The sequence below is a fragment of the Hippoglossus stenolepis genome, chromosome 8 (assembly GCF_022539355.2).
Source record: "Hippoglossus stenolepis isolate QCI-W04-F060 chromosome 8, HSTE1.2, whole genome shotgun sequence".
In the NCBI taxonomy this organism is placed as follows: Eukaryota; Metazoa; Chordata; class Actinopteri; order Pleuronectiformes; family Pleuronectidae; genus Hippoglossus; species Hippoglossus stenolepis.
Genome location: NC_061490.1, coordinates 13,949,616 through 13,976,595, shown reverse-complemented (window position 1 = coordinate 13,976,595; position 26,980 = coordinate 13,949,616). Strand labels below are relative to the sequence as shown.

The 26,980-nt window shown below is 40.3% G+C and overlaps 5 protein-coding genes across 8 annotated transcripts in view; 2 read left to right on the top strand and 3 right to left on the bottom strand.

Annotated features, from left to right (window-relative positions):
- Positions 1–2,133, top strand: part of osbpl3b (oxysterol binding protein-like 3b) — a 35,091-nt gene extending 32,958 nt beyond the window's left edge. For both annotated transcript variants that reach the window (XM_035164738.1, XM_035164736.1), the window contains 2 exons: positions 440–562; positions 1,132–2,133. In XM_035164738.1, coding sequence (XP_035020629.1) covers positions 440–562; positions 1,132–1,228 — 220 coding nt within the window. In that variant the 3' untranslated portion in view covers positions 1,229–2,133. The remainder of the gene's footprint in view (positions 1–439; positions 563–1,131) is intronic.
- Positions 2,134–3,246: 1,113 nt separating this feature from the next.
- Positions 3,247–7,966, top strand: gsdmeb (gasdermin Eb). Its single transcript, XM_035163412.2, has 10 exons — positions 3,247–3,399; positions 3,645–3,856; positions 3,990–4,182; positions 4,460–4,634; positions 4,988–5,108; positions 5,212–5,331; positions 5,606–5,733; positions 5,848–6,031; positions 6,748–6,821; positions 6,927–7,966. Exons 2-10 carry the CDS (start codon positions 3,652–3,654, stop codon positions 7,152–7,154), a joined length of 1,428 nt encoding a protein of 475 aa, XP_035019303.1. The 5' UTR covers positions 3,247–3,399; positions 3,645–3,651; the 3' UTR covers positions 7,155–7,966.
- A 102-nt stretch (positions 7,967–8,068) lies between these two features.
- Positions 8,069–18,635, bottom strand: pals2a (protein associated with LIN7 2, MAGUK p55 family member a). Of its 3 annotated transcripts, none has more exons than XM_035163409.2 (14): positions 18,385–18,635; positions 15,817–15,901; positions 15,235–15,324; positions 14,439–14,557; positions 12,966–13,118; positions 12,151–12,300; positions 11,654–11,881; positions 10,546–10,677; positions 10,236–10,338; positions 10,034–10,105; positions 9,766–9,927; positions 9,465–9,667; positions 9,241–9,369; positions 8,069–9,155 (listed from the first exon to the last, which is right to left on the bottom strand). In XM_035163409.2, the coding sequence occupies exons 3-14, from the start codon at positions 15,263–15,265 to the stop codon at positions 8,979–8,981; spliced, it is 1,659 nt and encodes a 552-aa protein (XP_035019300.1). In that variant the 5' UTR covers positions 15,266–15,324; positions 15,817–15,901; positions 18,385–18,635; the 3' UTR covers positions 8,069–8,978. The 3 variants fall into 3 exon arrangements, with proteins under 3 accessions (XP_035019300.1, XP_035019299.1, XP_035019302.1); XM_035163408.2 differs by lacking the exon at positions 18,385–18,635 and adding an exon at positions 17,983–18,123; XM_035163411.2 differs by lacking the exons at positions 12,966–13,118; positions 14,439–14,557; positions 15,235–15,324; positions 15,817–15,901; positions 18,385–18,635 and adding an exon at positions 12,587–12,688.
- Positions 18,636–18,985: 350 nt separating this feature from the next.
- Positions 18,986–20,300, bottom strand: LOC118113579 (peptide YY-like). The gene is made up of 4 exons (XM_035163414.1): positions 20,242–20,300; positions 19,872–20,054; positions 19,688–19,777; positions 18,986–19,170 (listed from the first exon to the last, which is right to left on the bottom strand). Coding segments are annotated over exons 1-4 (300 nt in total). The 5' UTR covers positions 20,244–20,300; the 3' UTR covers positions 18,986–19,145.
- A 4,276-nt stretch (positions 20,301–24,576) lies between these two features.
- Positions 24,577–26,790, bottom strand: malsu1 (mitochondrial assembly of ribosomal large subunit 1). The gene is made up of 4 exons (XM_035163413.2): positions 26,414–26,790; positions 25,299–25,474; positions 25,134–25,215; positions 24,577–25,043 (listed from the first exon to the last, which is right to left on the bottom strand). The coding sequence occupies exons 1-4, from the start codon at positions 26,706–26,708 to the stop codon at positions 24,892–24,894; spliced, it is 705 nt and encodes a 234-aa protein (XP_035019304.2). The 5' UTR covers positions 26,709–26,790; the 3' UTR covers positions 24,577–24,891.
- Positions 26,791–26,980: the final 190 nt, after the last annotated feature.

Here is a 26,980-nt window from a genome sequence, read left to right as displayed (position 1 = left end):
GTATTGTGATATGATGAGATCAAAAAGCAGAACATTGCCAGTGAATATCTGAGCAACACATCTTTTTTTATCTCACATCTCGAACGCTTGAGAGCCGTCTTGAAAAGTGCACACCCTACGCTATGATCAAAATAGCACAAAAACAGACACATCAATGCTCATGTTAAAAATAGTAAGTGACCTCAGAAACTCTCAGATCCATCAACATTACTTGAGATGACATTTGCACGGTTTAAAAGTCTGCTAAGTGAAGGCTGCTGCCACAAGGCGCCACACAGAAATAAGAAGCATTTGGCAGCAAATTTATTTCAATATCCTGATTCATGTGTTTTCCTATTTGTCCATAATTGAGTTATAATGGCACACACAAGTGGAGAATAAATTTGAATATTTGAAGATGTTTTATAATGTTTGTATAATGGATGTGTCGGGCTGCCAGACTGCTGGAGGAGGGGAAGTTGGAGGCGGCAGAGGAGCAGAAGCAGAGGATCGAACAGCTGCAGAGAGAAAGACGGAGAGTCCTGGAGGAGAGCAATGCCACGCATCAGCCTCATTTCTTCAGGTAGCCAAGACTTCCTCTCTAAAGAAAGTCAAGTATAGAGAAGTGAGAATTTCTTAGCTTAGAAATACATAATGCAACAACTAGACCGATAATTCATCACGATTATTCATTGCTTTGTAACGCAAATAAAACTTTAATACATTATCTCATCATATAGATTTTCATTAGCAATGTCGGTGAAGACAACAATTCCCATGATCCCACACTGCTTCACGATGTCATCAAACTAGGTCTTCTGTTATTGTTAGGATTGAGAGACCCTTACACTTATGTACACCTGCTTCTTTATCTCTCAGGTATAATTTACCTTATTTAATTTTACTATCATTATTACGCTTTCCTTTTTCCTTCCATGCATAACTATATATAGATGTATATATATGTACACTTACTATGCTTTACATGTGCTGTCAACATTATACCTGATTTCTCAAAAAAAACGTTTTGATTGAAAGACCCCCTAGTGGCCAAAAAGAGATAGTGTATGTTTAATAACGTCACATGCAGCTTGTCATGGTAACACAATCATTTCATCATTACTATCTGGAATTTCTTTTTTTCCCCCTCAGGAGGTCAAAGGACGATACGTGGCTGAGCAACAACACGTACTGGGAGTTGAGGAAGGACCTCGGCTTCGCCCACATAGATTTCCCGGTGCTGTGGTGACCCCTGAAATGTACCTCGCACACATTTTCCACCTGCGCAGCCTCTACTGTGACCCAGGCTGGTTCTGGTGACCTCTGTATCCCAGTCTTGCCGTCCACATCCAATCCTGTCTTCGTTATTGCAGTTCATCAAAGTTGTTGCCTTAATAGCAAGTGCTTATCTAAGTTGTGTAAACATGTTTATGCAATTAAACTACGAAAAAGTTGATTGATGTAAACAGATTTTTGCCCACATTCCCACCTCTAATGTTAAAGAGACAGGAGCTACAAACCAAGTGTTTCAGACAGAGGCTGAAAAGAGGAGCTGCAGCAATTGGCAGAATGAGGAAGTGTTGTTTTTTAGAGCTTCTAAACCTTTTTATGAAATAATATAAAGGAAAATTATGAACCTCGAACATGAGCATAATAAGTCTCCATTAATTATTGCTCTACACTAGCTTAACATGGACCAAACAACTGGTCACATAGCTGCCGTCTCATCATGGACATTCTCTACCTCTGAGATAAAACTAGCCTTGATATGCCAGTCATGAAGTAAACACATGTAATATTTATTCTGCACCTGCCTGATGCCTTACTGCTTGTACTCATATTGTTTAATTTATTTTTTGTTGCATATGTTAAGTGTTTTTTTAAATGTATGTTTTGTAAGGACTTCTTAAGAACACATGAACTGTAATCCTTACTGACCTTTTCTTTCTGTCTTCATCACAGTAATTACAGCTTTTTGCTATGACTGCGTCAATGATTGTGCACCAATGAGCTGCTGTAGCAAACATCAAATCCAGCTATTTTTCACTTCATCCATTCGCACCGTCGTCTCTGTGGACTCGGGGAGGACTTGTGACCAAAAGTGTCGGAAGCTACGCTCCATGAGCTCAAATAAAATCTGTGATGCTTTCTTTCTGTTGAGTCATTTCTTTTTTTGGGGCTGTTTGTGCAAAACACTGAAAGCAACTTGGCTATTACCATAATTTCCATTTACCATTCTGCATTCCACAGTGTCCTTGGGCAAGACACTGAACCCCTAAATGCCCCTGATGGCTGTGTATGAGTGACAGTGTTGTACATAGATGTACTGTATGAAAGGGTGAGTGGCAAAACTGTACTGTAAAGAGCCGTGAGTGGTTATCAAGACTAGGAAACACTTTTTTATACACATTTATTATCTGACGACAACTCTCTAAAGAAAGTTTTCATATTACTCTAAATAAACCTCTGCATTTAGTTGGGATCTGTCCGCTGGTATTGGGACAGAGCATGGGCGTCAGTCAGGTGAGCCACCAGGGCCATGTCATCTGACCACATAAAATGTCTGTGTTTCTGGTGGTTAAATATTGTTAGATTGTCTCAATAAATCTCAAATAAAAAGTTGTTTCATGTGATCCTGGTATGTAGAGAGCACATGAAGCTGTGGCCATGTCCCCTGCCTCCTCCAGACTATGGTCAGAGTGACATTAGAGAAAAACAGTGACGTTTCTATATAGTGTTAAAAAGAACTTCCAAAAAAGCACTGGTTGTCAACAAAGACGATAATACACAACACAACAAGTTAAGTGAAGACAGTGAAGTCTGTTTGTAGTCACCAAAGACCGGCCTCTAGGTGTCAGCAAAGAGCCACATTGGTACTCATAGGGTAAAAGAGACAGTGAACTTTGCAGTGTTGTTGTTGTCAAGTTTCCAACCTGAAGCTTTGACAAAGAAAAATCTAAAAGTGTATTTCATATCATATTTAAACCCTTTGAAGTTCTTTAATTCATTCAATGTGGCCTAAATAACTTATGTGGCTTTATTTATTATTTTTATTTATGTCATTTATTATATTCTTAAAATTATGTTTGAGGCTGAGGGAAAAATACGACTATTGTTAGTATTATTATTATTATTAGTAGTAGTAGTAGTAGTATTTTTTATTGTTATTGTTTTTTGTTATAATTCTTACAAATAATAATTGCTATTTTTTATTATTTATATTATTACATAGGTCTGCTGTGTTGACAGTGTTCAGTGACACGCCCACAGTTTCCTGCGGAGGGGGCGGCGCGTCTTTTGTGCAGGACAGACACAGCCTGATCGCAGACTGACGTGAAGAAGAACTGTCTGTTCCTAAAGTCTGAGCTCAGAGGAAACTTTTAATCTGCTTCCTCAGAACACAAATCACCCGGGGACACGGTAACACTTGTTTTCTCTTTTATTCACGATGCTAGTTTTGTTTCACGAGCAGCTGAAGTCTCGATCCTGAGAAAAGCAGCTGAGGCTGATGTGTTTGTTGATGCTATTAGCATGTTAGCTTCAGGCAGATATACATGCATTCAGTGTATTGATGTTATTATGGGGACGGTGGAAGGATTGTTGATCATAGTTTAAAGTCAGTTGAGCCCACATGAGTGCTGCGGTCTTTGTCTCCATCCATCCAGGTGGGAGATGTTTGCCACAGCCGCCAGGAACTTTGTGGAGGAGGTGGATAACGGGGGTTTACTGATCCCTGTGTCCAGCCTCAATGACACCATTGAGCTGCTGACTGTGGTGGTGAAGCGGAAACGTTTCTGGTTCTGGCAGAAGCCCAAGTATCTCCCCACTGATTTTAACCTGAATGACATCCTGGCAGGAGACATCCTCCTACAGCCAGGTAAACACCAAACACTCTGTATAAGGACATGCATTGGCTTTGAATATCTGCAGCATTAAATCACAGAAAACCCTTTTTCTACGGTGGCCGAGAGAGCTCATGCACTGCACCATATTTTCTCCTGTTTCCACAGTTACCATAGAGTTAGACTTCATCAAGTTTAACGGGACGTATGGGGACAACATTCAGGGGGCTATGAACGCAAACCTCAGCCACTCCAGCGTGAGCCTGCACGGCAAAGACTCGTCCAAGCTCCAGTCGTCCTTCGACAGTTTGAAAAAAGAAGAAGTGAATGTGCAGGAGCTGCTGCAAGGATCCAAAAGCAGGTCTGTTCCCCCGACCTGTCTCCAGCGTCCTGACGGCAAAACACCGGACACCTGACCTCACACTCTGTCAGAGATATTCACACAGCAGCAGTGATCTTTGTCCACTCATAAAGCCCCACACAAAACACACAGTCAGTTGAGTGTTAACACTCACGAGAGAAAATGCTTCTATTTGAAGAGGGTTTTATTCACATGTAAATTTAAAATCAGTTTAAGACATTTTGTTTTTTCCAGTGAAAAATATAACGCTGGTGCTGCTGTGCATTCATTGTCTCAGGGCCCTGGACATGTCCCACTGTCTGATCCTGCAGACCAAGGAGAAGCACAGGCGGGTGTTGGGGATTGTGAAGGAGCGCATTGTGACCACGAAGCCCTGTTCGGTCATAGAGGAGGTGCAGCAGGGCGGAGAGTGTGGAGGAAGCCTCACCTTCTGTGGGCCCAAGTTCTCCAAGGTAGAGAAGTAAAACTGAAACTATCTCATGATGTCTCTTGTTATCAACCCATTATCTATATACTGCTTATAAAAGGTCTCTTTTTCCCTGAATGAGTTTCAGCTCTGCATTTAACTTGTCTTTGCTTTTTAAGTTGTACAAGTGGAAGTTAACTTTGTGCCACTTAATGCTGAAAAGTGATTTTAAATTAAATTTCAGCCACACATCATTTTTTCTACTGACTCCCACTTGTTTTGCATAATAAGATACAGATTCATAGGTGAAGGATGCATCACTGGCAGCTGTTACTTTTCAGCAGTAATTGTTGTTTTAGAGTCTTTAGTCAAACGTCTGCTGTATCATTGTTTCTGCAGGTTTCACTGAAAGAGAACGGGAGCCTGAGTAAAGACAGTAATGTTACCATGGAGATTCCCACCCATACTACCATTGCCTACGCCCTCATAGAACTAGAGATCAAACAAGATGGATGCTATGGTGAGGAGTCATCAGCTAAATCAACACATTTGCATATTTGAGCAGAACAACTGATCCTGAATCCATTAAATATCTGAAATGTGACATGCTGTATTTTCCTCAGAGTTGTGTCTGATGTCAGACACCAAAGGAGGTTTTGAAGTAGACGGCCAGGCTAAGAAACGACTGTGGGATGCGTCCGGATCTGCTCTGCACGCCTCTGAAAATAGCCGCCTTCAACAAGGTAAATTACTGTTTTTCTCTCTGCAGCCGTGGAACATGTGACTGTAGGTGATGACGTGTTCAGAAATATGTGCCGGCTCACAAACGACCTTGGGGTCTTATCAGAATGGTTTGATAATCTCTTGTAAACGTCTGCTTTGACCTGAAGCTTTTATCTAAAGCTCGTACTTGGTATTGGGCAGTTGACTTCGGCCTCGGGTTTTAGTGGCCTGCTACATAATGCAAACATTCTGTGTTTGGAGTCAATTTGAATGGCTTTTTCTTTCTATGAACAGATCTGGAGCAACTTCGTGATCACTTCCAGCTGCTGTCGACTCTTCCTGCCTCCACACGGTCCTCTTTGCTCCAGCAACTCACTCGAGTTATGCAGGATCAACTAGCAGTCAGTGCACTTCAGGATGTGGTAGGTGGGACAGAGAGGCCCTGACAGGGCAGAGGCACAATGATAACGCGGAGTTAAGACCATAAACCTCTGATACGACTGCCTGTTAAACATGGGTGTGTTCCTCTGGCTCAGCTGGACCAGATGTGCGGGGATAAGAGCTCTGTCCTGGGTGATGTTATGACAACAGAGAGCCAAACACAGAGCATCCAGGCAATTCTGGACCTCGTGGAGCAGTGTGGTGAAGCAGAGTCAGCTCAGACAGGCCAGGCCACATCACTCCTCACAGCCCTCCACCTCATTAGCAGCGCCTTGGACGGTGGGTAAAAGTACTCTCTGTGCAGCCTTTGTTACTTTACACATTAGTTAAGTTGAATGTTGCTTGAAGTCCTGTAAAAAGAAGAGCCCGACCGATATGGATTTTTGGGACCGATGCTGGTATTTTTGTTGATATATAATAATAAATGCCAATGATTCCTGAAAATGTTGTTTTCAAACCCTTATGACAAAAATATGTAAGTTCAACCATAAACTTTATTATAAATTAAAACATAAATGCAACCAAATATATAGAACTTTATTTAGGAAAATAAACATATTTTTATGTCAAATGTATTTTCAGCGTTGTTTATTCAGTAAAATAAAATGTTTAGTTTTTAGAGCTTATCTGCAAATGATACAATTTAAATTCTTTATTTGTCCCCGTAAGGAAATTGGTTTGCAGCAATAATCACAGGGTATTTTGACAGAGGTAGACATTTGGTCCAGATCAGCTAGTTTGAATAAAAATAACAGCTCGTGGAAAAAAGGACATTTAGAAATCTGTTGTTTGTTAATCGCGGGGGTGCAGTAACGTCATTCATCCTATGTCTGTGAAAGGCTCATTTTGTCTGATTCTTTTTGACCAACTGATAAATCGGTCAGTCTCTAGTAGTCATCATTTCAATGTCATGAGGAGAAGCGTGTAGGATGTGCTGAAAACCCCAATTTCCTGAAGTTCTGTTTTCATCCCTCATCTGTGTGTTCACCTTTCAGAGATGACCAATGATTGTCGTGCCGTCTTGGGAATGTGCTGCAGCCACTCAGTGTTACACACAATGGAGCTGTTGGTGAGTAAAGGCGGTTTGTACAAAATGAAAACCACACAACATGTTACATGAGTGATGCATCATAGCTCCAGCTGCATGTTAAACTTTGTCTCACCCCTGTTCCAGGTGCAGTGTGCGTCAGGAAGCGGAGAGCTGCCGCTGAGCAGCGCACACCTGACTGCACTGACAGAGGACGTGTATGAAAAGACTGCACATCTGTTCGCCTCCTCCAACATGCGCCTGAAGAGAGACGAGGACACCGTGAGGACAGAAATAAACCAGGAGTCGGGGAACCTTCCTCTGGTCCTGTGCATCGCTGTCAGAGGTCTGGCCTCATTAACCCTGGGAGTTTGAATTGAAGATGCCTTCAAATCCACCAGAAACTATTACTAACCACACCTGCATGAGGTGCACGGGATCACATACATGAAGTGTTATTTATCAGTGTTTTATAAATTCAATCTGGTGCTGTAGAATGTTATTTAAAACACTTTTGCATTTTACGGTGCGTTAATTACTTTCATTTACTCATGAGACAGTCACTTTGTGCTTTAGTCGATGAAAAGACAATCACTAATCAATGACAAGTCTTCAAAGCTTTTGAGAAGAATATTTGTCGCGTTTATGGATTTTAGATCAAACAAACTATGTGAAGACATCAACGTAGACTCTGGGGACTGATTTTTGACTGATTTTATAGAAAATGACATTTATAATGAAATAATCAACTTTTAAGTAATCAGCTGTGTGTTACCAAAGGTTGATCTAAACCTTCAAGCCAATCAGATCAAGGAATTCTCAGTGGGCGTGGAACAAAGTAAAATAAACACTACTTATATTACGTGGAATCTAATGTGATGTCTCAGCACTTAGGCTGTCGGGACATCTTGCACTTACACATTTCGATGTGGCTTCAGATTGTTTTTCTGCACTAATATTGTAACTGTACTATATTTGTGACACTTCCTCATGAAACCATGTTATTGTTCCCCATAGACCTGTTTTTTAATGTGCCAACCACAGACCTCATTCTCAACCACTTTTGCAAATTTGTAATATTTTAACTTTTGATGCAGATTAAACGCACATTTCTTTAAGTTTTAAATTCAAGTTTGATATTTTGTATATTTTTCTCTATGGCGGAAAAATAAAATGTGACCATGTCAGCTGTGGTTGTAACTATTTCCTTCTCTTTCACACTGTGAACACATTCAACACATTTGTCAAAGAATTCTGCCACAAGAATCAAACTGCAAATACAAAGCACATCATTATAAAACACATCATTTATTTCACATCTGAAAATACATCTTTTCTGAAGTCTTGTAAAATATAACCTTTATAAGTAAATATGAACTTTTATTAAAAACTGTTACGTTTTTTAGTAATATCACATCAAAAGGGATGGTTCACTGAAATGCAGTACCCTGCTCAAGAGTCCTGTGGAAAGTTTCTTTCTCCCAGACAAACACAGCACCGTATTCACTGGTCAAACAGTCACGCACATGATCCATATGTATGACCGTCAACATAATCCACTTCTGTTGTGCTTGAGTGAAAGAGAGAAGTGGGTAAACACTGCAGTACAACTTTTTCTTCCTGTACAACATCAAACAGTGATTGCCAAGACATTTGCCATTAATGACACACCAGAGAATAAATGTAGCCTTCACAAGGAAACAGGTCTGAGAAACATACGACTCTATTCTACATGAAGGACGAAATGAGATGACGTACTGAGGCATACACACTGTAAACTGTAACACTGAGGTATCGTCCTTTTCAATGAGCAAACCCTCCTGATTTGAGAAATAAATACACTACCTATCTTACATACTGATGTAAATTGAAAATAACACTGCTTTTGTTATTATTTTAAAACACCCTGACACATTGGCCAGTAATTTCTTCCAATCCGTTCGAAGAGAAAGAATTCTTTAAAAATATATTTTGCCAATAAGTACACTTCCTGTGTGTTGTCAGTTGCATAGTGTGCTATTAAGGAATCTTGCATTTCAGATCAGGTGACACTGATGCAGCTTTGTGCAAGGCCCAAATTAACACAGGACTGATGTCCAACACTTAGTCTGTGTGTGTGCAGAACAGGGTTGTGTCCCTGTTTGTCCCAGGCCTAGCAGCTCCCACAGCCATGTCCATCCAGCAGGGGGGGGTATTACATCAGTAGACCCAGCTGACTGGAACCCACTGAGGCTCTATGAATAATCGCTCTACAGCTTCCTGCAGCTTGTCAAAGGCCTTGTCCAGATTGTCATTAACAATAGTCAGGTCGAAGTAGTGACTATAGGCCCGGCGTATCCTGGCACTCTCATCCACAGTCTTCTTCAAATCGTTCTCCTGGTACAAAATGAGGCAACAACAGTTAACCAAACCGTTATAATATGTAACTATTTAGAGAAACTGAAATCCACTCAAAACTTACCGTGAGTAGTTTGGTAGTAAGTCCAGCATCTACCACAGCTTTGTGCATAGCTCTTAGTGTGTCCAGCTCAGGAGCAGCAATAAACACCACGAATGGCATAAACTCAGCAGTCTTTAACATTTTCAGGGCCTGAACAACAACAACAACAAAAAAGACAATGTCCAAACCAAATCTTTAGATGACGATCTATAAATTGAGTGTGCGTGTGTGTGTGTTAAATTGACCTGAGGGTTGACGTCTAGGATGCAGGTACGACCCATATCCACCACTTCGTGGATCGAGTCAATTTTGGTACCATAAAGGTTGGCATCATACTCGCCGTGCTCCAGGTAGCGGCTTTCCTTGATGTCCTTCTCCATCTCTTCCCGTGTAACAAAGCTGTAGTTCTGACCGTCTTTCTCCTCTTCTCTGGGACGTCGTGACGTGACTGATGGTAAAAGATGAGGAAAGGTGTAACATGTACCAAGACAGAAAACCTTCAAATATACAGTTAAGTTGCCTTAGCCATTTGTTTCGCACACTCACATGGCACAGTGGTGCCGTATCTCAGAGGATTCACAACATTGAGCCTGTTCTTCAGGCTCCGCCTGCCAACTCCCTGAGCTCCAATCAGAATAAGTGTCTTTCTCTGGAACGGTGGCATCTTGGCGACCTCCTCATAGATCTGCAGCTCATAACGGTCAAACTCTGTTCAAGGTGATACACAGGCTGATTTAGCACTGTATTGTTATATATGCACTTATTGTCAAAATATATTGCATGTAGAAAAATTAGAACGAGTGGTGATACACACCAGCATTCTTAGAAGTCAGGTACATCATTTTTTTCTTCTTTTTCTTTGCAGTTCGAGTTCCGCAGAGCATTCCTGAGTCACACAGAGAAAAAGTTAGGTCACCACTGGTGGCGCTAAAGCCAAGAGATCTTTGACTGTCATGATAAATAAATGGTAACAGCTGGTATCATGATGAGAAGGAGAGAACATGACTTATACTGACCAGAATCCGAAGTGTCCCAGTCTCGTCTGACGAAAGCTTTCCTCTTCTCCTCCAAGAACTGACTGGGGATGAGACCAGTGGCTTCACCAAACACTTTGCGTGCCTGTGTGGAAATCAGAGAGGTTCAGAAATCATTGTTTCAATAAATCACATACAGAAATTAGGTATCAGTCACAAACACCTTCCTCCTCATCTTTAACTACCTCTTGTAATGTTCAACAGGCAAATAGTTGGCCACAACCCCTAATCAGCCCAGCAGCTGTAGTCAGTATCACGGTGGTTCACCATTACACAGCAACAGCTTACTCACCTGCCACCAGTTGGGGTCCTCCTTGTTGACTACGTGAAGAATGTCTCCCTTGGAGAAGGCCAAACCCGCTTCTTTACAGGGGATCAAGTTGTCTGTGGTCGGGTTGTAGTTGAAATGTGGCTTTAGATAAACCTACGACAAGATATGAGAGAGTTAAATTACAGGCAGTACATTAACATAACTGTATCATATTTACTTGGTAATATCAATCACTTATATCACCAGTAACGTGACTCCAATCAAGCTGCACCAAATTTCACACACTCGTAGATAGTAGTTCCATGAATGGGCCTGATAAGATCCATGAATAACTATCATGAGCGCATCTCAACTTCCTTTCCTGATGAAGCAGCTAAAAGAAGGTTGCTTGTGTTCTCTTCCTTTCCACTCATATTATTGTCTGTTCTGCCTTGGTGCTGTTCAGTTCTTCTAGTCTAAACACGGCTCTAAGGACAGTAGGTGGAACGAGGTGGATGAGCATGGAGAAGATGAAACTTTGACAGATTCACCCATGAGATCAGTCTGAGCAGCAAAAAATATTCACTATATTCAAAATTGTGTTTATGAAAGATTAATCACCAGGATACTGGGCTGGCCTCATTCAGAAGTTAAAACTCCAACCATGACTATAAACCAACAAATACATAAGCAAACAGGAGAATGAGATAATTTGATCCTCCCCAGCACAAAGGTCAGTGTCTGACATAACCCTACATACTGCTCCTCGGTGTCAGCTGCTGTGTGTGCCTGTTACAGTAAGAGAGGGGGGGTGCTCCAGTGAATAGAGTGGTGTATACCATACAGATAGTGTGTGGGGTGTTATTAATAGACCCCACAAGGGCTCAATTTTCAGGGGGGTGGTATTCTGGGATCAGCCAGGTCAGGAAGCTCTCACCCAATCACTGACAGGTACTGTACAACTACTGGAGAGCCTCAATACACCAACACATACCCATCAACACTGCTGTACACATAAAGCACTGATTTCAAGAAAGATTAGATGAGCACAAACAGAAGAAATGAGAATGAAACTGACTTATTCTCCTGTAATAAAGGATCACCGAGTTCCCACAGGTGAAAAATAACAGGCAGCATCCCTCTCCCTTACCTGCGGGGGTGCCGGTGTGTCTCTGTAGCTGGGCAGGACCTTGAGCGTGATGCTCCCGCTGCAGTCCTTCAGCAGCTCCTGGAGTTCATGGGGTTTGCTGCCGACCTCACGACCGTTCACCTCGCGGATAATGTCCCCAGTGTGCAGCATGCCCTGCCTGTCAATCGAGCTGCCGTGCAGGATCCGTGCGATCACCATCTCTCCCCGCTCCACACGGAACGTCACACCCTGACAGAGAGTAGCAGCCATTCAGTATCGTACGTCCGCACTTCATAAATCTAACGCAAGGCTTATTTCTTTGGTAGGTTTCGTCTGCGTGGGTGCTCTAGATAAAAATTCACTTATGTTGAGGTACCAAGTAAAACTGAGTCACTCTGTTTTAACAAGTGGTCGATAAAAGAGGACACCATGATGGGTAAAGCAATTTACAGCCTAACAGGAGCACGACATGTTCCCTCTGCAGAGCCGTGGTTGATTTAAGTGCCCGGCCAACTTACCAGTGGTTCCCCATCTTTCTTCTGGATGCCAATCATCCTGACAGCATCAGCTGGCATGAGGGAACTGGTCATCAAGACATGGCTGTTCACCGTAGCGTGTGGCATTTCATAGCACTTTGCAGCCACTTTGTCATGAGCCTCGATCAAAGACTGAAGCAGAAAGATTGGAGGAGAGAGGGAAAATCAGACTCACAATCTCTGTATTTTAAGATATTTAGAGTAGATTTCCTGCAGCTTTTTCTAATTAAGAAAGACAACAATAACTGCTACGGTTAATTTACCAATATACTAAAAATAACAGTGACCAACACATCTGACACATTAACATGAGCGTTAAGACATAAATCATTGCTCTACACATTCCTTCAGAAAAGATGTTTTGCACTGACAGCAGATCGATTGTTAAGAAGAGAAGATAAACCAGGCTTGTTCTTACCCTAGCAGTCACAAGACAGAGTTAGCATTGGTCAGACACTACAAGCTGCATTAGCAAATGGGAAGATTTACTGAAACAGTAGGTGACACAGTCTTCTCCCCCTCACTTTACCCACATAACTCAGCCTGCTATTGGCCCGAGGAAATACACCCCCACCCTCCCATGCTGCAGCTTGTGGTGGGGAATATAAAGACTGACAAAGAAGCAGGGCTGCCTAACAGGCACTTCAGGGGAAATTAGGCAATAGTTGGAGTAAAAAAGCTCTGACATCCATTCCCACACAAGCAGAACGAAATTCAATCCACAAAGCTCTGATCTATTCAAGCCCTTTTGAAAACACACTAACATTGTGTACCAGGGGAATGAGGCCAAACTGTACCTGAAAGTGAGGCTCCTGCAAGATATTGACGAGCTCTGTAGCAGCAGGATCTTTTTCTGGCAGTTCGTTGAGGGAATCCAGGATCTCTGTGACCAGCTGAACGTTATCGTCCCGCACGGCTTGTAGCTCAACTTCTTCAAGGCGCTCATGGGCCTACACACAGAGGGAATTTGTCAAATTAGGGATGAAGAAAAATTAAGTTACACATCAAAACTTGATCAAATCATTTACAGTTATCAATGTTACTAATCTACTAATTCACTGCAAAAACATGCATGTATGGAAACAACGACAAAAGAAAAAGATTAACAGCACACGAAGAAAAAGAAATGATGACGACTGATTGCAAAAAGCACTGATTGGTGTTGATTCCGTGAGGCAGACAGATGAAACAGCAGTAGAAAGACAGTTGGGTGCACAAAAGGGACACAGTCTTGTGTCTTGGTTATGTTTGTGTCTCAATATGGATGTACTGTATATAGTGACATAGTATTTTTCAGGGAACTCGGTTGAGAAACTGCTGTGCTTTGTTAGCACTACTGGATGAGCACAACAGCCTGGTGTAGGCTTAGGGAAATTAGATCATCACCATATTGTTACACATCAACTGATACAGCACTATATAACCCTGACACTCTTGTTTCCACACATTGTATATCAAATTATAGTGAGGCACCATCAGAATGTCATATTATTCCTCAAACTGTTATAGTGATACACAACAGACACAGAAATTGATAATTGTAGAAATAGTGATGCATTCCATCGGCACTATTTCAAATGACATTAAACTACTCATTGGCCCATCTACCAGGAAATGATCTAACACTTTAAGACAGCAGAGCTCCGTTTGTAGGAAATGAGGACAAGAACGTCCCTCGGTGACAGGTTTTATATAGAAATCATTCTATTTATACACATAGTAGTTGAACCTGATCACCTCAATCTGCATTGGAGCAGTTTTTCTGTTATGCAAGACATTTGTTCACCACACTGTCAGCAAATACGGAAAATTGGATTGTTTATTTTAAGACAGACACAGGAATTGTACTGTCACCCTACACACAGTGGGCAGGGTTAGACTTCACCTTGGCAAGTAGATATTTCTACAGTTGGCACACAGCATGATTAATTAACACCAAGGTCGTAGCACATTACAAGATGCAGTTTGCTGCAGTTCTCTCTATTTCCCAGCCCATTCCACATATGAATAAACATTAGCTGCCTGGTTGAACTAGGTTGATGAGCCCACTGTCAGGAAGAGATAAACATAATCTTGAAAATGTGGTGATGTGACGATTCATACACTTTCATTTCTTCAGGCTCGTCGTAACATTTGCTACTCCTCTCATCTTCAGCTAGAGCTTGATGACTAGATTATGAGACTAGGACTGTGTATGTGTGTGTGCATGCGACAGAGCACTGGAGTAGCTAGAGTGATTGAGTGTGTGTGTGTCTGTGTGTGTGTGTTACCTTAGCAAGGGAACGGACGATGGGGCTCTCCATGATGCCTCTGAGGAAGATGAGATCAATATCTTTGGCTCCTGTGCCTGTTGGGAGGTCTTTCAGGTTGTCCAACACCTGCTGCATTGCTGGGTTCAGAATATGCACTTTGAGTTTAGGATTTACCGCTTTATAAAGGCAGGCAGAAATGTTAGTGATAAACGAAGCTTACTGCCAGTAATAATGCAAATAATTGAAATTCTAAGCCAATGAAAAAAAAACAAGACACTGGGAGCATAATAAGAGCTTACAAGAGAGGAACAATAAGTGGACACTCAATCAATGGGCCAATTCACAGAGAGCAGCCCTCATTTCCATTGCAGCAGCAACAAGCACGCAGAGTCACAAAGGAATTGTTCTACTAACAGGACTGCCTTGTGGATGCTGAGCTCCCAGCAAGAAACTAAGGCAAAAATAACTGGGTTTGCATAAAGAGCACAACATAAACTGCAAGTATTTACCAGTCAATATAACACAGTAAAATAAATAAAATTGAATTTTGTAACTCTTTCCATAAAAATAGGATTTGTAATTTTTGGTTGGTAAAGGAATAAGTTGTCCATTATCTGTTTTTCTTTTTTTTTCAGGCTCGATACACTGAGCAATATGTTTTTTTCTGCCATGTGTGGCTATTGTATGTCACAGTGGGACAAATGTGAATGATCAAACACACAGCTATCTCTGTTCAAATGTCCAAATTTTGCACACAACATTGCAACAGTTCCTGTGCAACAGTCTATTTAGGACTTTGCCTGTGGTGACTTACCTGAGCCAGACTTCTCATTGGCCACAGTCATGTTTATTATTCCCCAGCTCAGGACGGATGAACTCAGGAGTTCTACAGAAGGGAGGAAACCTGCCCAAAGTGGGTTCACCAAGATTACCACACAAGCCAGGTCAAAAAAAGAGCAGCATTCTGAGACATTTGATAAAGTGTATTACTGCAGGACTCATGGATATATGAAGGCATGGAGACACAAAATAGCACTGAGGACTTTTTTCTTGGGTTTAATGCACATGGTAGCACAGCGAGCACTGGGGAACTAATGGAGCCACAAAGAAGGCTATTGAAAGACAAAGGATGGGTCTGGTTGTGCCAGCCACACACTGAGTCGTCCCTGGGAACTCTCTACTCAGACATGCTGTCCCCACAGAATGGGGCAAGAACAGTCCTTTCAAAGCCTCAGTAGGTAGATGGACAAAAACCAGTAAGGACTTTCGGATCATAGACCATGTTTTTTAACTGTAAAAAACATTAAAAATAAAACAAGATAGTCCATCAAAACAATGTCAACAAAGGCACAAAAGTCCTCATAATAATACAGAGCCAAGAAAAAAAGGCACTCACCTACAAACTGTGTTCAAATCATCGGTGCAGCACTCCAACACGGAGCCCCACGTTTTCTACTAAACACTCATCTGGTACCTTTGGGCTACAGAGAGAAAGGAGGAGGGGGGGTAAAAAAAAAAATCACATTATTCTTATTATTAGATTAAATTGGCGCAGGCAGCCTAAAAGCCCTCCTGGGTATTGATAAACCAGCACATGCTGGTAAGTAAGCTCATCTCTATCTCAAGGGCGTCTTCATGTTCGGGCAATGCCATAGTAATGTACAGTAAAGCAGCCATTCTTGTTGTCCAACTCAGGCACATAACGAGGGTCTGTTTAAAAAGACTCATTGCGACCACCAAGTCAGATCGAGCCCCAGAGGAGTGTGACTGTGGATTAGCAATTTGTGTTCTGTGGATTTAGCTGCAAGATTAATTCATTTGTATGCGACATGTTTTGTGGCAGATTCCAGTGTTGACCTGCAACTGCAGAGAATAGATATTAAATAAAGTATATTCCATGTGCAGAAGTAAGCTTGATATTCAGCAATTCATGTTCTCAATATTTTAAATAACAAAGTACACAAAAAACTAAATCAGATTCATTACTCACACAATTCTTTATGATCTTAAGCATAATGCTGATAGAAAGAAAGGAGGTATGCTGGGGAAATGTATTCTCTAAAAAAAACATTTTTTTATTATAGATATTTATAAATGTTAAATTAATTTTGTCCATGCATTGCTGATAATGATGTTAAAATGTGGGTTAATCAGTTGATTGATAGAAAAATAATAAAATATATTACATTTACTTAAATAAGAAATAATAATTTTGATACTAAATAATATCTGTCATTTTATAATGGAAAATTGTCAAAAAGGCAACTATTCTCTACTTCCAGCTTCTCCAGAATTTCTGTTATTTAATATAAACTAAATATGTATTACTCAATAGTAGTATGTCAAACAGAAACCAGATATCTAGAGGCATCATATTCAGCTCTAGGAAGCTGTAGAGGTAATTTCATAATAACTTCTTGATGCATTACAGAATTGATTAATCAGAAAATAATCTGCAGATTTATAGGAGGTGACGACAATAATTAAAATAGTTGCAGCTATTGAATGGAATATCTGGGCTGGAGGGACACTTAAACCAAAAGTATTTGCCATTGAATACATTTTGAGCAATCGTATTAGATTAGTCTTGTTTGATATTTGAGGCAAACTAATGCGATTTACACTAAAGACAGGGTTTTGTGTAATGTCATGATAAGATAATGTTTTTTCCAGACTTCACGGGTTGAAGATACAAGACTTTGAGGATTCGTGAGTTCAGATTCTCATGTTAACATCATTCTCCTCAGAAACTAGCGGCCGCTCTGAATGAATGGAGCTGAGGGGGGGAGCAGCAGCAGCAGCACCGGGGCTGGCCGAGGCTCACACGGTGCTCGGCGCCTCTCGGTCCGGTGTGAAACGCACGAGGAGCAGCCTGACAGGAGGTGAGCGCTCGGTGCCGGAGGTGGAGGCAGGTTGAGGGGAAGTTAAACACGGTCACAAGCTGCCAGCCCCACGGGAGCTTCGTGTTTTCTGTCATGCTACACACGCACTGGGCACGTGTAGCCACCTCCAACACGATAACTAGCCATTGGTACATAATAAGCAGCTATAAATGCTAACTTCAATGTTAGCACACAGCTATCGGATGTTAATTAAAATGAACTAGAGTGTGGCTAAGTGCTGTCAGAGTTTTTATTACAGTTAAATCAACCCGGCGACTGTCCCGTACCAAGTTAGTGCTAGCCGCTGCTAGCCGCGTTTGGAGCTCAAAGAGGCACGTTAGCATTGTTAATGGCCACTAGCAAACACTAGCTTGCCTTTACACGTGTAAGACAGCTTTCAGATTGACGGATAACACAGTTACCTCCAAGTAATAAGACACGTCGGCAGATTTAACCCCGCTACATTAGCGCGTTAGTGTTGTATCGCAACGTGTGAGTAGCAAGGTTCAGGTTTAGCCACAGCACCAGTCATTAGCCTGTTAGCAGCTAACAGTGAATGCGGCTCAGGCTCGCTAGCTAGCTAGCTGTCGTTAGCCGTGTGTTACAGTGCGAGCAGAGGAACTAGACGGTCTCCCGCTGTCTTCTGGGCGGCGCGGAGAAATGAATAAATGATCATTTACCTGATTCAGTCTCATCCAGTCACACTTTCACGCTTCCCTCCATCTCAAAAGTCCCCCCAGAAAACTTGCGCAACAGTAACTTGTTAAGTGTATTTCGAGGGAGCCTGTCTGCGCCCCCTCCCTCAGATCCCCGCACGCACACACGCACACACACACGCGCGCACACACACTTACACAAACACACTGTGCTAATGACATCCAGTGCCGCTCACTTAGAATTGAATAGGAAAATGTTGGAGTGGAGGTAAAGTGCATTCATGGCTTCTTTCATCGTTATTTCCCCATCAAATCCAATGTCTGTTTCTGGACATAAACTGTACGCATCTGCTCCGGTAGTAACTAAATACTCATCTGGCTTTGACAAAAGTAGCTAATATCCCCCTGTCGACAACATGCACTTACCCCATGAGGAGGATTTACTGTAGATCCCGCTGCCGTCAGTGGTGCATGTCGTATAATACCCCCACATGTGTCCAATAACTAATATCCTATGTAAAACCCCATCAGCAGGACAACATGAAGCACCAAGCAATTCCTCTGTTCACCAAATCTGGTTCTCCAGCTGCAATGAAGCCTCCTCAAAGATAACTACAGAATTACCAGCGTCTATAGCTCATGGGAACCATAAGCTCGGAGCAGGTGTCACAACAGAGTTAACCGAATACTCAGCGTTATGTGATTTGCATTTCATATATCCAGGTCACTTGATGGGATTAACCGGTTAATCTGTGTTCAGGCAGGGTGCAGGTGCATCTCAGCAGGTTTTGATATAACAAGCGAAATAAAAGCAACACGCGTGCATTCAATTTATATATTTTTTATTTTAACCCACATCCCAAATAAAGTATTAGCAGCAGACACGGATTACAAGGTGTTTTGTAATTTGAAAAACTGTCAAAATCTTTGGACGCCAGTTCACCAGTAGAGAGCACTGTAAGTCCATCAGTGAATGACACAAGACACTGTTTAACAAACCTCCACTAAAGATACTACATAGTCTAACTCGTTCTACTTGGAGTTTTTAATCAAACGCTGGCCACATGACACGCCAAACTAATTGTATCGTACATTGTTTATTACATGCAACACAAACTCATTTCATGTCTGTAACAGACAGGCAGCAGCTTTGTGGAATCAGCCTCGATATGACGGCTCCAGCAGCATCACCACAGAGGCGACCCATCGTATCTGTAACATGAGGACGTCAGTAAAAAGTGTGTTTTTAGATGTCCATCAAAACCATGTAAGGATTTGGATTTATGGGTAAAAAGAAAGTAAAAAATGAGCACAAGCGAATCATGCAATCAAAAACACATAAGATTGAAATTAAATAGGATTTAAATAATGACACACAGAAACAGAAATAATCATGCTGAATTAAAAGCAAGATAAAAAGGTAGATGAACGCTCAATATTATTAGAATCCAATACAACAACCTTAAAAATCACTGTTATTTACAATAAACACTTTGATTGGACATTCAACTCAATATCACAAGCTTCACAGGAATATAATAGGGTTAGACCAAATTCTATGGTTGTTTTTTCAGTATCACATTGTATTATATGTACATCACAAATATGAAGGTAGAAAAATCCAGTGGATATCAGTGCAGGCAACTTGTTGACAAACTGTGTAACAAGCAGCATGGCATTGTAATTTCAGAATAAAAAAATAATAAATAATACTAATAAAATAATTTACCTGACATAGTTATATCCTGGAATATTCTCTGTGCTCTCCCTCACCAACACATCTGAAAATACAGTTTCTGGAGTGTCTCTTTTCCCATACCTATAATTTACACAATAAAATAAAATCAGCACATTAATACATCGTTGCATTTCATTTCTAAGCTGTAATGTTGTATAGAAATGTAAGTACCAACCTCTGTCTTGTAATGAGGTTGATGTAGTGTCTTAATGCAGAGTAATATTTGGCAAGATCCTCAGCTGGTGCCCCTTCCCGGGGACTGACCGGCTTGACTGGATATGCATTAGTGCCAGAGTGAAAACAAGCCAGCAGGCAGAGAGCCAGTGAACCCAGCGACATCATGTAGCTCAAGCGAATCCTGGATCACAGGGAAAATTCATTAAATGCACGGTAAACAATTATTATCCAACAATTTCACAATATCAACATCATTCTCCCATAGTTCATAAACCATACAAGATTTCAGATGCATAAGTACTCATTGACTTTCAAGCAAAAAAGTGACAATTTGGTGTGAAATACCGAGAAATAGAAATTTGTCTTACATTATAACGAGACACTTGATGTTGCAGTGGTCGTTTTTTTTCTCGCTGTCCGAGGCACCTCTGTCCGATTCCTCACATTACCCCAGTTTTATAGAGTGTGTGTCGAGTGGGGAGGGAGGGTCATTTCATTCACTTATAGGTCACTCCTGAGAAATATCTACTGCCTCCTTAGCAAGACAGTCAAAAAAGACTGAAACGTGAACAAGTGTCAAACTAAATGTCATGGTTACCATTCCTGTTCAAAATGTGCATGTCTGTGGCATTGTTACAAACAAAATAGCCTGATGGGGGAAATGGTTTGTATTTACAAACTCGCCAAGCAACATTGTGTGATGTCCCTGTTAAATCACCCCAGCATCAAGATTATTTTGAGATGGGATTAGTGTCAATTGCTCATCCAATCTACTAAATACTGCACTTGACAAATCAGTCAATCAAAGGAAAATCAAAGGAACGACAGAAAGAGATTTCGGGATTGATTAGAATTTAAATTGACTGCATTACAAATTTACTGAAGAGTTAACATGTGCTTTGAGGATTCAATTATTATAGATTTATGTCAACACACATTTAGAACATGATCAATTCCTTGACAAGCAATTAGTTTAATAACACTGAAATCCACTGAGCTCCACATAATCAATTCATGTCGATTTGCAGAGTAGTTATTTCATTCTAAGTTATTCTCTTTTCCATGTTAAATATGGGAATATGTTTAGAGTGGAAAAATAATAGAATGTTCTGTCCTTTTTTTTACAGAAATAAATATTTAAGTGGAAAGCTTAAAACTGTCCACTTGTGAATCATAACCAGCATGACAAGTTTCATTAAAACTGATGATGCACAACTTGAAGTGGCTGATGATGGTTTGTTGTTGTTACATTAAGTTGAAATATGTGAAGATGCCGCAGGTGTTTAGAAAGATATTGTTTCAGTTTGATTAGATTTGCAGAGGGGGTCTGCATTAGGAAACAATACATTTTGTATTAGCATTCAGTTTGAAAAACGATGTGCTCTTGTACCTAAAACAGCTCGCTCTATTAAGCTTTTTTCAATAACTCGTTAAATAAATGATGTGAATCTGAAGGTAGACCGTGTTGACCCCTAAACAGAGGGTTGGCAGTTCGATTCCCAGCTCCTCCTGCCTACATGCCAAAGTGTCTTTGGGCAAGATACTGAGCCGTTAATTGAGATGGCTGTTCTACCCGAGTGTGAATGCTGTATTATAGAGAAACGCAGCGTAAAGAAGGATGGGTGAATGTGAAAAGGTGAATGTGGGGTCGTTTAGACTAGAAATCTGAAATATTAAACCCAACCATTAGAAATAATAGAAAAGGCAGCTGTAGTATGTTATCATTGATATCTGTATTTTTTTGGAGTTATACCTAATAGAATTATACGAAGGTTATAACAGGTTAGCAAGAAAAAGTCTTAAACTCATAAGTAAAATAAAATGATTTTGTGTTTAGTCAAGAATACTTCTCATTTATCATATCTGAAGGAAACATTGGCCTTACAACTTCTCTTCAAACTCTACTGACTTCCATACATTTGGCTTAAGACAATAACTCGACCATTACAGCCAAACCAGCAAGTGACTCCAAACAACCACACGAGAAGAAACACCAGTAAATCGCACAAGCCCTTTAAACTTTCAATTTCAGCTGATAGAGGGCACAAAAAGCTTTTACCCAACAAATGGTAAGATGACTTTAATGACAACTATTTTCTTGAAGAGCACTCTACTGAAATTTGACAGTAAATTGGTTCTGTCGTTTCCTACGACAGTCATGTGAGGACTCAGGGAAAGAACTTAAGAGTTGCAAACTTTCAGTCTTCATGTTATACACAGGTTATCCAGATGTTGTTTGCCAAAAAGGACTTATTGCATCCGGCAAAAGCTGTTTACATATTAAATGAAGGATTCTGTTCGATTGGATTGTCACACCCAAGCTATCTTTTTGATTCCTTCAAAATCCCTGGAGACCAAACCAATAAAATGATAATCTAAGTAAAATAAACTGGACATGCAGTTAAGAATATAATATCTTCTCCAGATTCAGATTTGTTTATTAAAGTTGGACAGGGCAGAGTACAACATGTCAAACATTACACTATCATAAGCAGCAACATGAATTAAGAATTATAAACCCAATCATAAACATTTTTCAAACATGAGGGGCTTACTCTTGATTCCAAAAATAAAAAATAAACTACTAAAACAATATGCAATTATACTTTACTATCATACTAACTTGTGTGTCATATGTCACATGCTTTGTGGAGTCACTGGTGTTTTACCTGATAAAGAACCATTCATCGCCTTCTGAATAATGGGTGTGCAGTTTGGAGAATGATTAATAAATACCTCATTTGAAGACTTCAGCCTGCACTGTACCTTTTGTAAAACATGAGGACCAGGTGGTTAAATCACAGAGAGTCCTTCAGATGTCACTACTGATAATATTCCTCATAAACACTGACTGCCAAGAGAAAACCAAAGACAGACGGCAGGTTCCAGCCCACCTGCTGCACACAGGCTGGTACCAAAGGACCTGAATACTCACTTCTAGTACTTGTACTTTTACTACTGCAGATATAACATAAGAACACTATCACTACAGAGGGTGGGTGGTTTGAATGAGGATTGAACCCTCATGATTGTGGGTTATGTGACAAATTATTTATTCCCAGTCATCTGCATACTGGAGATTAATTTGCACTTTTCTCACCGCAACAAAACATTGCCATGCATACACAATGATTATGATTACATGTACACAAACCCATTATAAGCTACTTTAAATCAATTTTATTAAACTAGATAGATGTGTTTTTATTGATTGAAGCAAAAACAATTGGAAGGATATGAACCATTTCAAAATGCCTTGTGTACCTCAGTGTGTAACTCTGCTCCTGCTGTTTGCCAGAGGTAATTAATCTCCCTCCTCTTCCCCATCTCCTCCATCATGGAGGATATTAACTCCTGCATGTCCATAACGGCTGCACAAGCGTTGGTAAAATGGCTGCATGCATAATGAGAACATCAGCCACTGTAACAGAACTAATCTTTTTCTTTGACTTTCAATTTTCCCACTAGTGTGGTTGTGCTTATCTACTAGAAAGTAATTGTTTTAACTCAGTTTGGGAAACAAAAGGTCTAAAGCAAAGGCTTGCACTGGTATTCTACGATTTCATTCATGTGCAACCATTATCTATAATAGCAATGAGCAATTTAAATTGGCTATTTGACGGTTAAAGTATAAATATTTTAGTATCATCAACAATTTAACGCCCACAATTTTGTATTTTAGTAGTTTTTTTCCCTATGGTTTTGTGAAGCTGCTGAGATTGATTATCATTATTAACTTTGTTATTCAGTGTGTTAGTGAGAACATTAGTGAGAGTCACGATCTTAATTTCAGACCATGTTAAGTGTAAACTCAACAGGCAGAGAAACATTCAAACACCAGGTCCTGTCAGGCTCTGTGCGGGCTTCTCCTGCTTCATTACATTTTCACATTTAGCTAATGCCCTGATCGTGCAGGACTCACAGCAGCTCAATGGAACGGAATGGTCACTTGCAAGGAAGTTCTCAGGGTGTGTACGTGTGTCATTATGCTCTCATGTAGTATCTTTCAGTGTTTGGTTCAGGCCGATTCTCCACAAAAATATGTATCTGCAATAATTGGAAGCTTTACAAACATGCATTTGTATGTTAATGTAGTGACAGAAAGTAAAAAATATAGCATAGAATTCTTAGACTGTACAGTTGCAGACTGTAGCGGCTCTGAGTTACATGTGCTGACCGGCCATATAGGACCAATTTACTGACCAATCTTTCAGCCACGTAAGTGAAGAGTGAATGCACATCATGACACAACAATATTTCTGCTTGAAAGCATGAAGTGGAGTGGCTTGTTTTGTTAACCCCACATTACTCCTCTTTGGAAAAATGTTTTTTTTACAGTTTTGCAGACAACAAACTGCTCAGTGGATTGAGCTCACAAATGGAAGGTGACCGAGTGCATTGAAATTAATATGCTTCAGTAAGCACTTTCAAGTTCGGGTGGTTTTCTTGAATATTTCCATTTCATGAGCTTCTATTCTTGTGCATTAAAGTTTGATGGGTTTAGAATTACTGCAGTAATTTTTAATGCAAGAATTTTACCTCTAAAAGATTTTTTTTCAAGGGTTTTAATACTTCTTCAGCTCTAGTTGGTTCAAATGTTAATATTTGCAAGCCTATAACTAAAATGTATCTTGTTAGCATGTATGTGTGTGTATGTATATATACACAAGGAAATACTCAGAATAATCTAAAGAGACCTAGAATAGTATAAAAATAATTTATTTTTTCCATCAACATGTTAAACCATTTTCTCTTCAGCAGTCTCAACAAATATGAAACCTATGAAACACCATTTAATACAAATTCCATATGATGACCTAATATGAAAAATAGAAACCAATTAATCAATGTGCTGGGGTAGTGACTCGACAGTAAAGCTGATGCATTAGAGATCAATTCATGCAAAATGTGTTTCATTGTCCAAAGTTATTTAAGATGTCAATAAATACCACAGAGATGGGGAAACAATAATCCCAACATTATAATGAAAGTATATGAATCTATGATTTCTTGTGTTGTCACTTGATGTCAACATCATAGATGAAGTCTTCTGGAAGCTTCTCAACAGGGATCTTCATCAGCTGTTCATCATAGTGGCGGAGTGTCCAGAGTTTCTCTAGTTCGTACACGTCTCTGGCCTCTGGCAGCATGAGGTGAACAACCATATTACCTGAGGCGAAGAGAAATGGACATTAGAAACTACAACAACAAACACCAGTTAGCATAACCGGTCTAGATTGGATCTTTGAGTTTTATATACCAAAGTCAATACACATCCAGTCCTCTGCATCCTTCCCTTCTGTCTTCACATTCGGATCACCATCTTTCTTCAGGAACTTGTACTAGAGGAAAACAACGTGTTGAGTTTTTTAAAAAAAATGCAGTTTGCACATATGAGCATCAACAAAGAGAAAAAGAACATTACCACTTTGATGGCATAAAGTGCCATTGCCCGGAGGTGCCTCTGGGATGTTCCAGTGACGACAATGAAGTACTCGGCGTATTTGATCTCGTCTGGAACTTTAATCACACAGATGTCCGCTGCATTTTCCTGACGCAGCAGAGACACCAGCACATCAAGAGTGAACGTGTCTGAGGGTCCTGGAGAAAACAAAGATCAAACAGTTTGTCTCACAATCATCTAGCAGCGAATGTGGCTGATCCACAACAAAAGATCTTTTCAGCCATTATTCACTAATGAAAGCAATGCAGCTTGACTGCGTTACCTCAGCCATTAAAAGTAACAAAGGCTGCCACTGACACGTTCTCAATATCCATTATCTCCTTGATTAATAACTTGTTAATTTCAAACTGAAATACAAAGTCACGATTCCTAAATATAAATGTATTAATCCAATCGGGTCAATTGATGCAAATTCATCAGCATTTATTTAACTTTATTTTTTAGCAAAAGCAAAAACATGGGAAGAACATCTCAATATTTGAAGGTCTTTGCTTTATATTATGATGGTCATATTAAATACCTTTTAGATATTTGAAAATGTCAACTCTAGAATCTGAATTGTAATTGTTGATTTTCTGCAATTCATCAACAACAATTACTTGACTCAATGAAAAATATCAGATAAACTCATAGTGAAAAGAATCAGTTACAGCTCCAACACACCCACAGAGCCCTGGAAAGGGATGGAGGAGGTATTTTCATCATCAATTAATCTGCAGACTATTTTCTCTTTATCAATTAAATGGACATTAGTTTCCCATAACTCCAGGCCCTAAGCAGCAGGGCAAAATCCAAATACATTCACTTTATTTATTATTTATTAATGGTGAAGAAAAATAGCAAATCCTCACATTTCAAGAGATGAAATAAAAGTGACACATACAAATTAATGAATCCATGACTTGAAATATTACTGTTAGTCAATAAATAGATAAACCTTTGGTCTCTAAACGGAAAGGTGTTCTTACATTTAACATAAGTATTTACCTTTAAAATGACTAAACATACCATTCAATTATATAAACATTATATTTATTTATCCACTCATGATCTCAGCGATATAACCCAGCACCTACCCGGGGCTCTGCTGTCACCGTGACTCTCGTGTGATTCCTCTGCAGAAACCTCGGGGTCCTTCTCTGAATCACTGTTTTGACTCTTCACCTCTGAATAACATCTCGTGTTCAGTTGACAGGTGAAAACATGAGGTCGCAGCTGACGCGAGGCTGAACTCGGTGTGAAACGTCTGGTCAAACACAGACTGTGACGCGGTTCTCTGAAGACGTGTCTACAAACACCACTTTGTTCCAGTAAAACGCTTCTTTTAAACACAGACGACGCCAGTTTCCTACATCCACTGAAAACACTCATGATTGTAATCAATGAATGAGTCTGTCGAGGGCTAAGCTAAAAACAGGAAGTGATTTCCGTCCTTGGCTTTTGATTGGTTCGTGCGTCTTCTTTGTCGGTTTCTGGAGATTGCTTGAAATAAACGAAGAGCACACCCTATCGGCCACAGAGGTTATGACCTCAGAATTCACACTGGCGATTCCGTAATATCAGGATCCTAAATACTGAATTTCAAAAGGCAGGATTATACAGTAAACTGTGTAAAGGTTAATAAAAGTGAGCACAGGGAAACT

What these genes read in the sequence shown, in the direction of transcription:
- pals2a (XM_035163409.2), bottom strand. Translation starts at nt 15,265, where the DNA reads ATGACTGTGGCCAATGAGAAGTCTGGCTCAG. An exon ending in TGCAGGAGCCTCACTTTCAG is followed by an intron (nt 12,301 to 12,965) that starts GTACAGTTTGGC and finishes TTTCTGCTTCAG; the next exon opens with TCTTTGATCGAGGCTCATGA. An exon ending in TCCTAGACGTCAACCCTCAG is followed by an intron (nt 9,370 to 9,464) that starts GTCAATTTAACA and finishes GTTGTTGTTCAG; the next exon opens with GCCCTGAAAATGTTAAAGAC.
- gsdmeb (XM_035163412.2), top strand. Translation starts at nt 3,652, where the DNA reads ATGTTTGCCACAGCCGCCAGGAACTTTGTGGAGGAGGTGGATAACGGG. An exon ending in CTGCAAGGATCCAAAAGCAG is followed by an intron (nt 4,183 to 4,459) that starts GTCTGTTCCCCC and finishes TCATTGTCTCAG; the next exon opens with GGCCCTGGACATGTCCCACT. An exon ending in TCAGTGCACTTCAGGATGTG is followed by an intron (nt 5,734 to 5,847) that starts GTAGGTGGGACA and finishes CCTCTGGCTCAG; the next exon opens with CTGGACCAGATGTGCGGGGA.
- malsu1 (XM_035163413.2), bottom strand. Translation starts at nt 26,708, where the DNA reads ATGAGTGTTTTCAGTGGATGTAGGAAACTGGCGTCGTCTGTGTTTAAA. An exon ending in CACTTTATGCCATCAAAGTG is followed by an intron (nt 25,216 to 25,298) that starts GTAATGTTCTTT and finishes GTTTTCCTCTAG; the next exon opens with TACAAGTTCCTGAAGAAAGA. An exon ending in CTGGATGTGTATTGACTTTG is followed by an intron (nt 25,044 to 25,133) that starts GTATATAAAACT and finishes TCTTCGCCTCAG; the next exon opens with GTAATATGGTTGTTCACCTC.
- LOC118113579 (XM_035163414.1), bottom strand. An exon ending in AACCTCATTACAAGACAGAG is followed by an intron (nt 19,778 to 19,871) that starts GTTGGTACTTAC and finishes TGTAAATTATAG; the next exon opens with GTATGGGAAAAGAGACACTC. An exon ending in CCAGGATATAACTATGTCAG is followed by an intron (nt 19,171 to 19,687) that starts GTAAATTATTTT and finishes CTCATGTTACAG; the next exon opens with ATACGATGGGTCGCCTCTGT.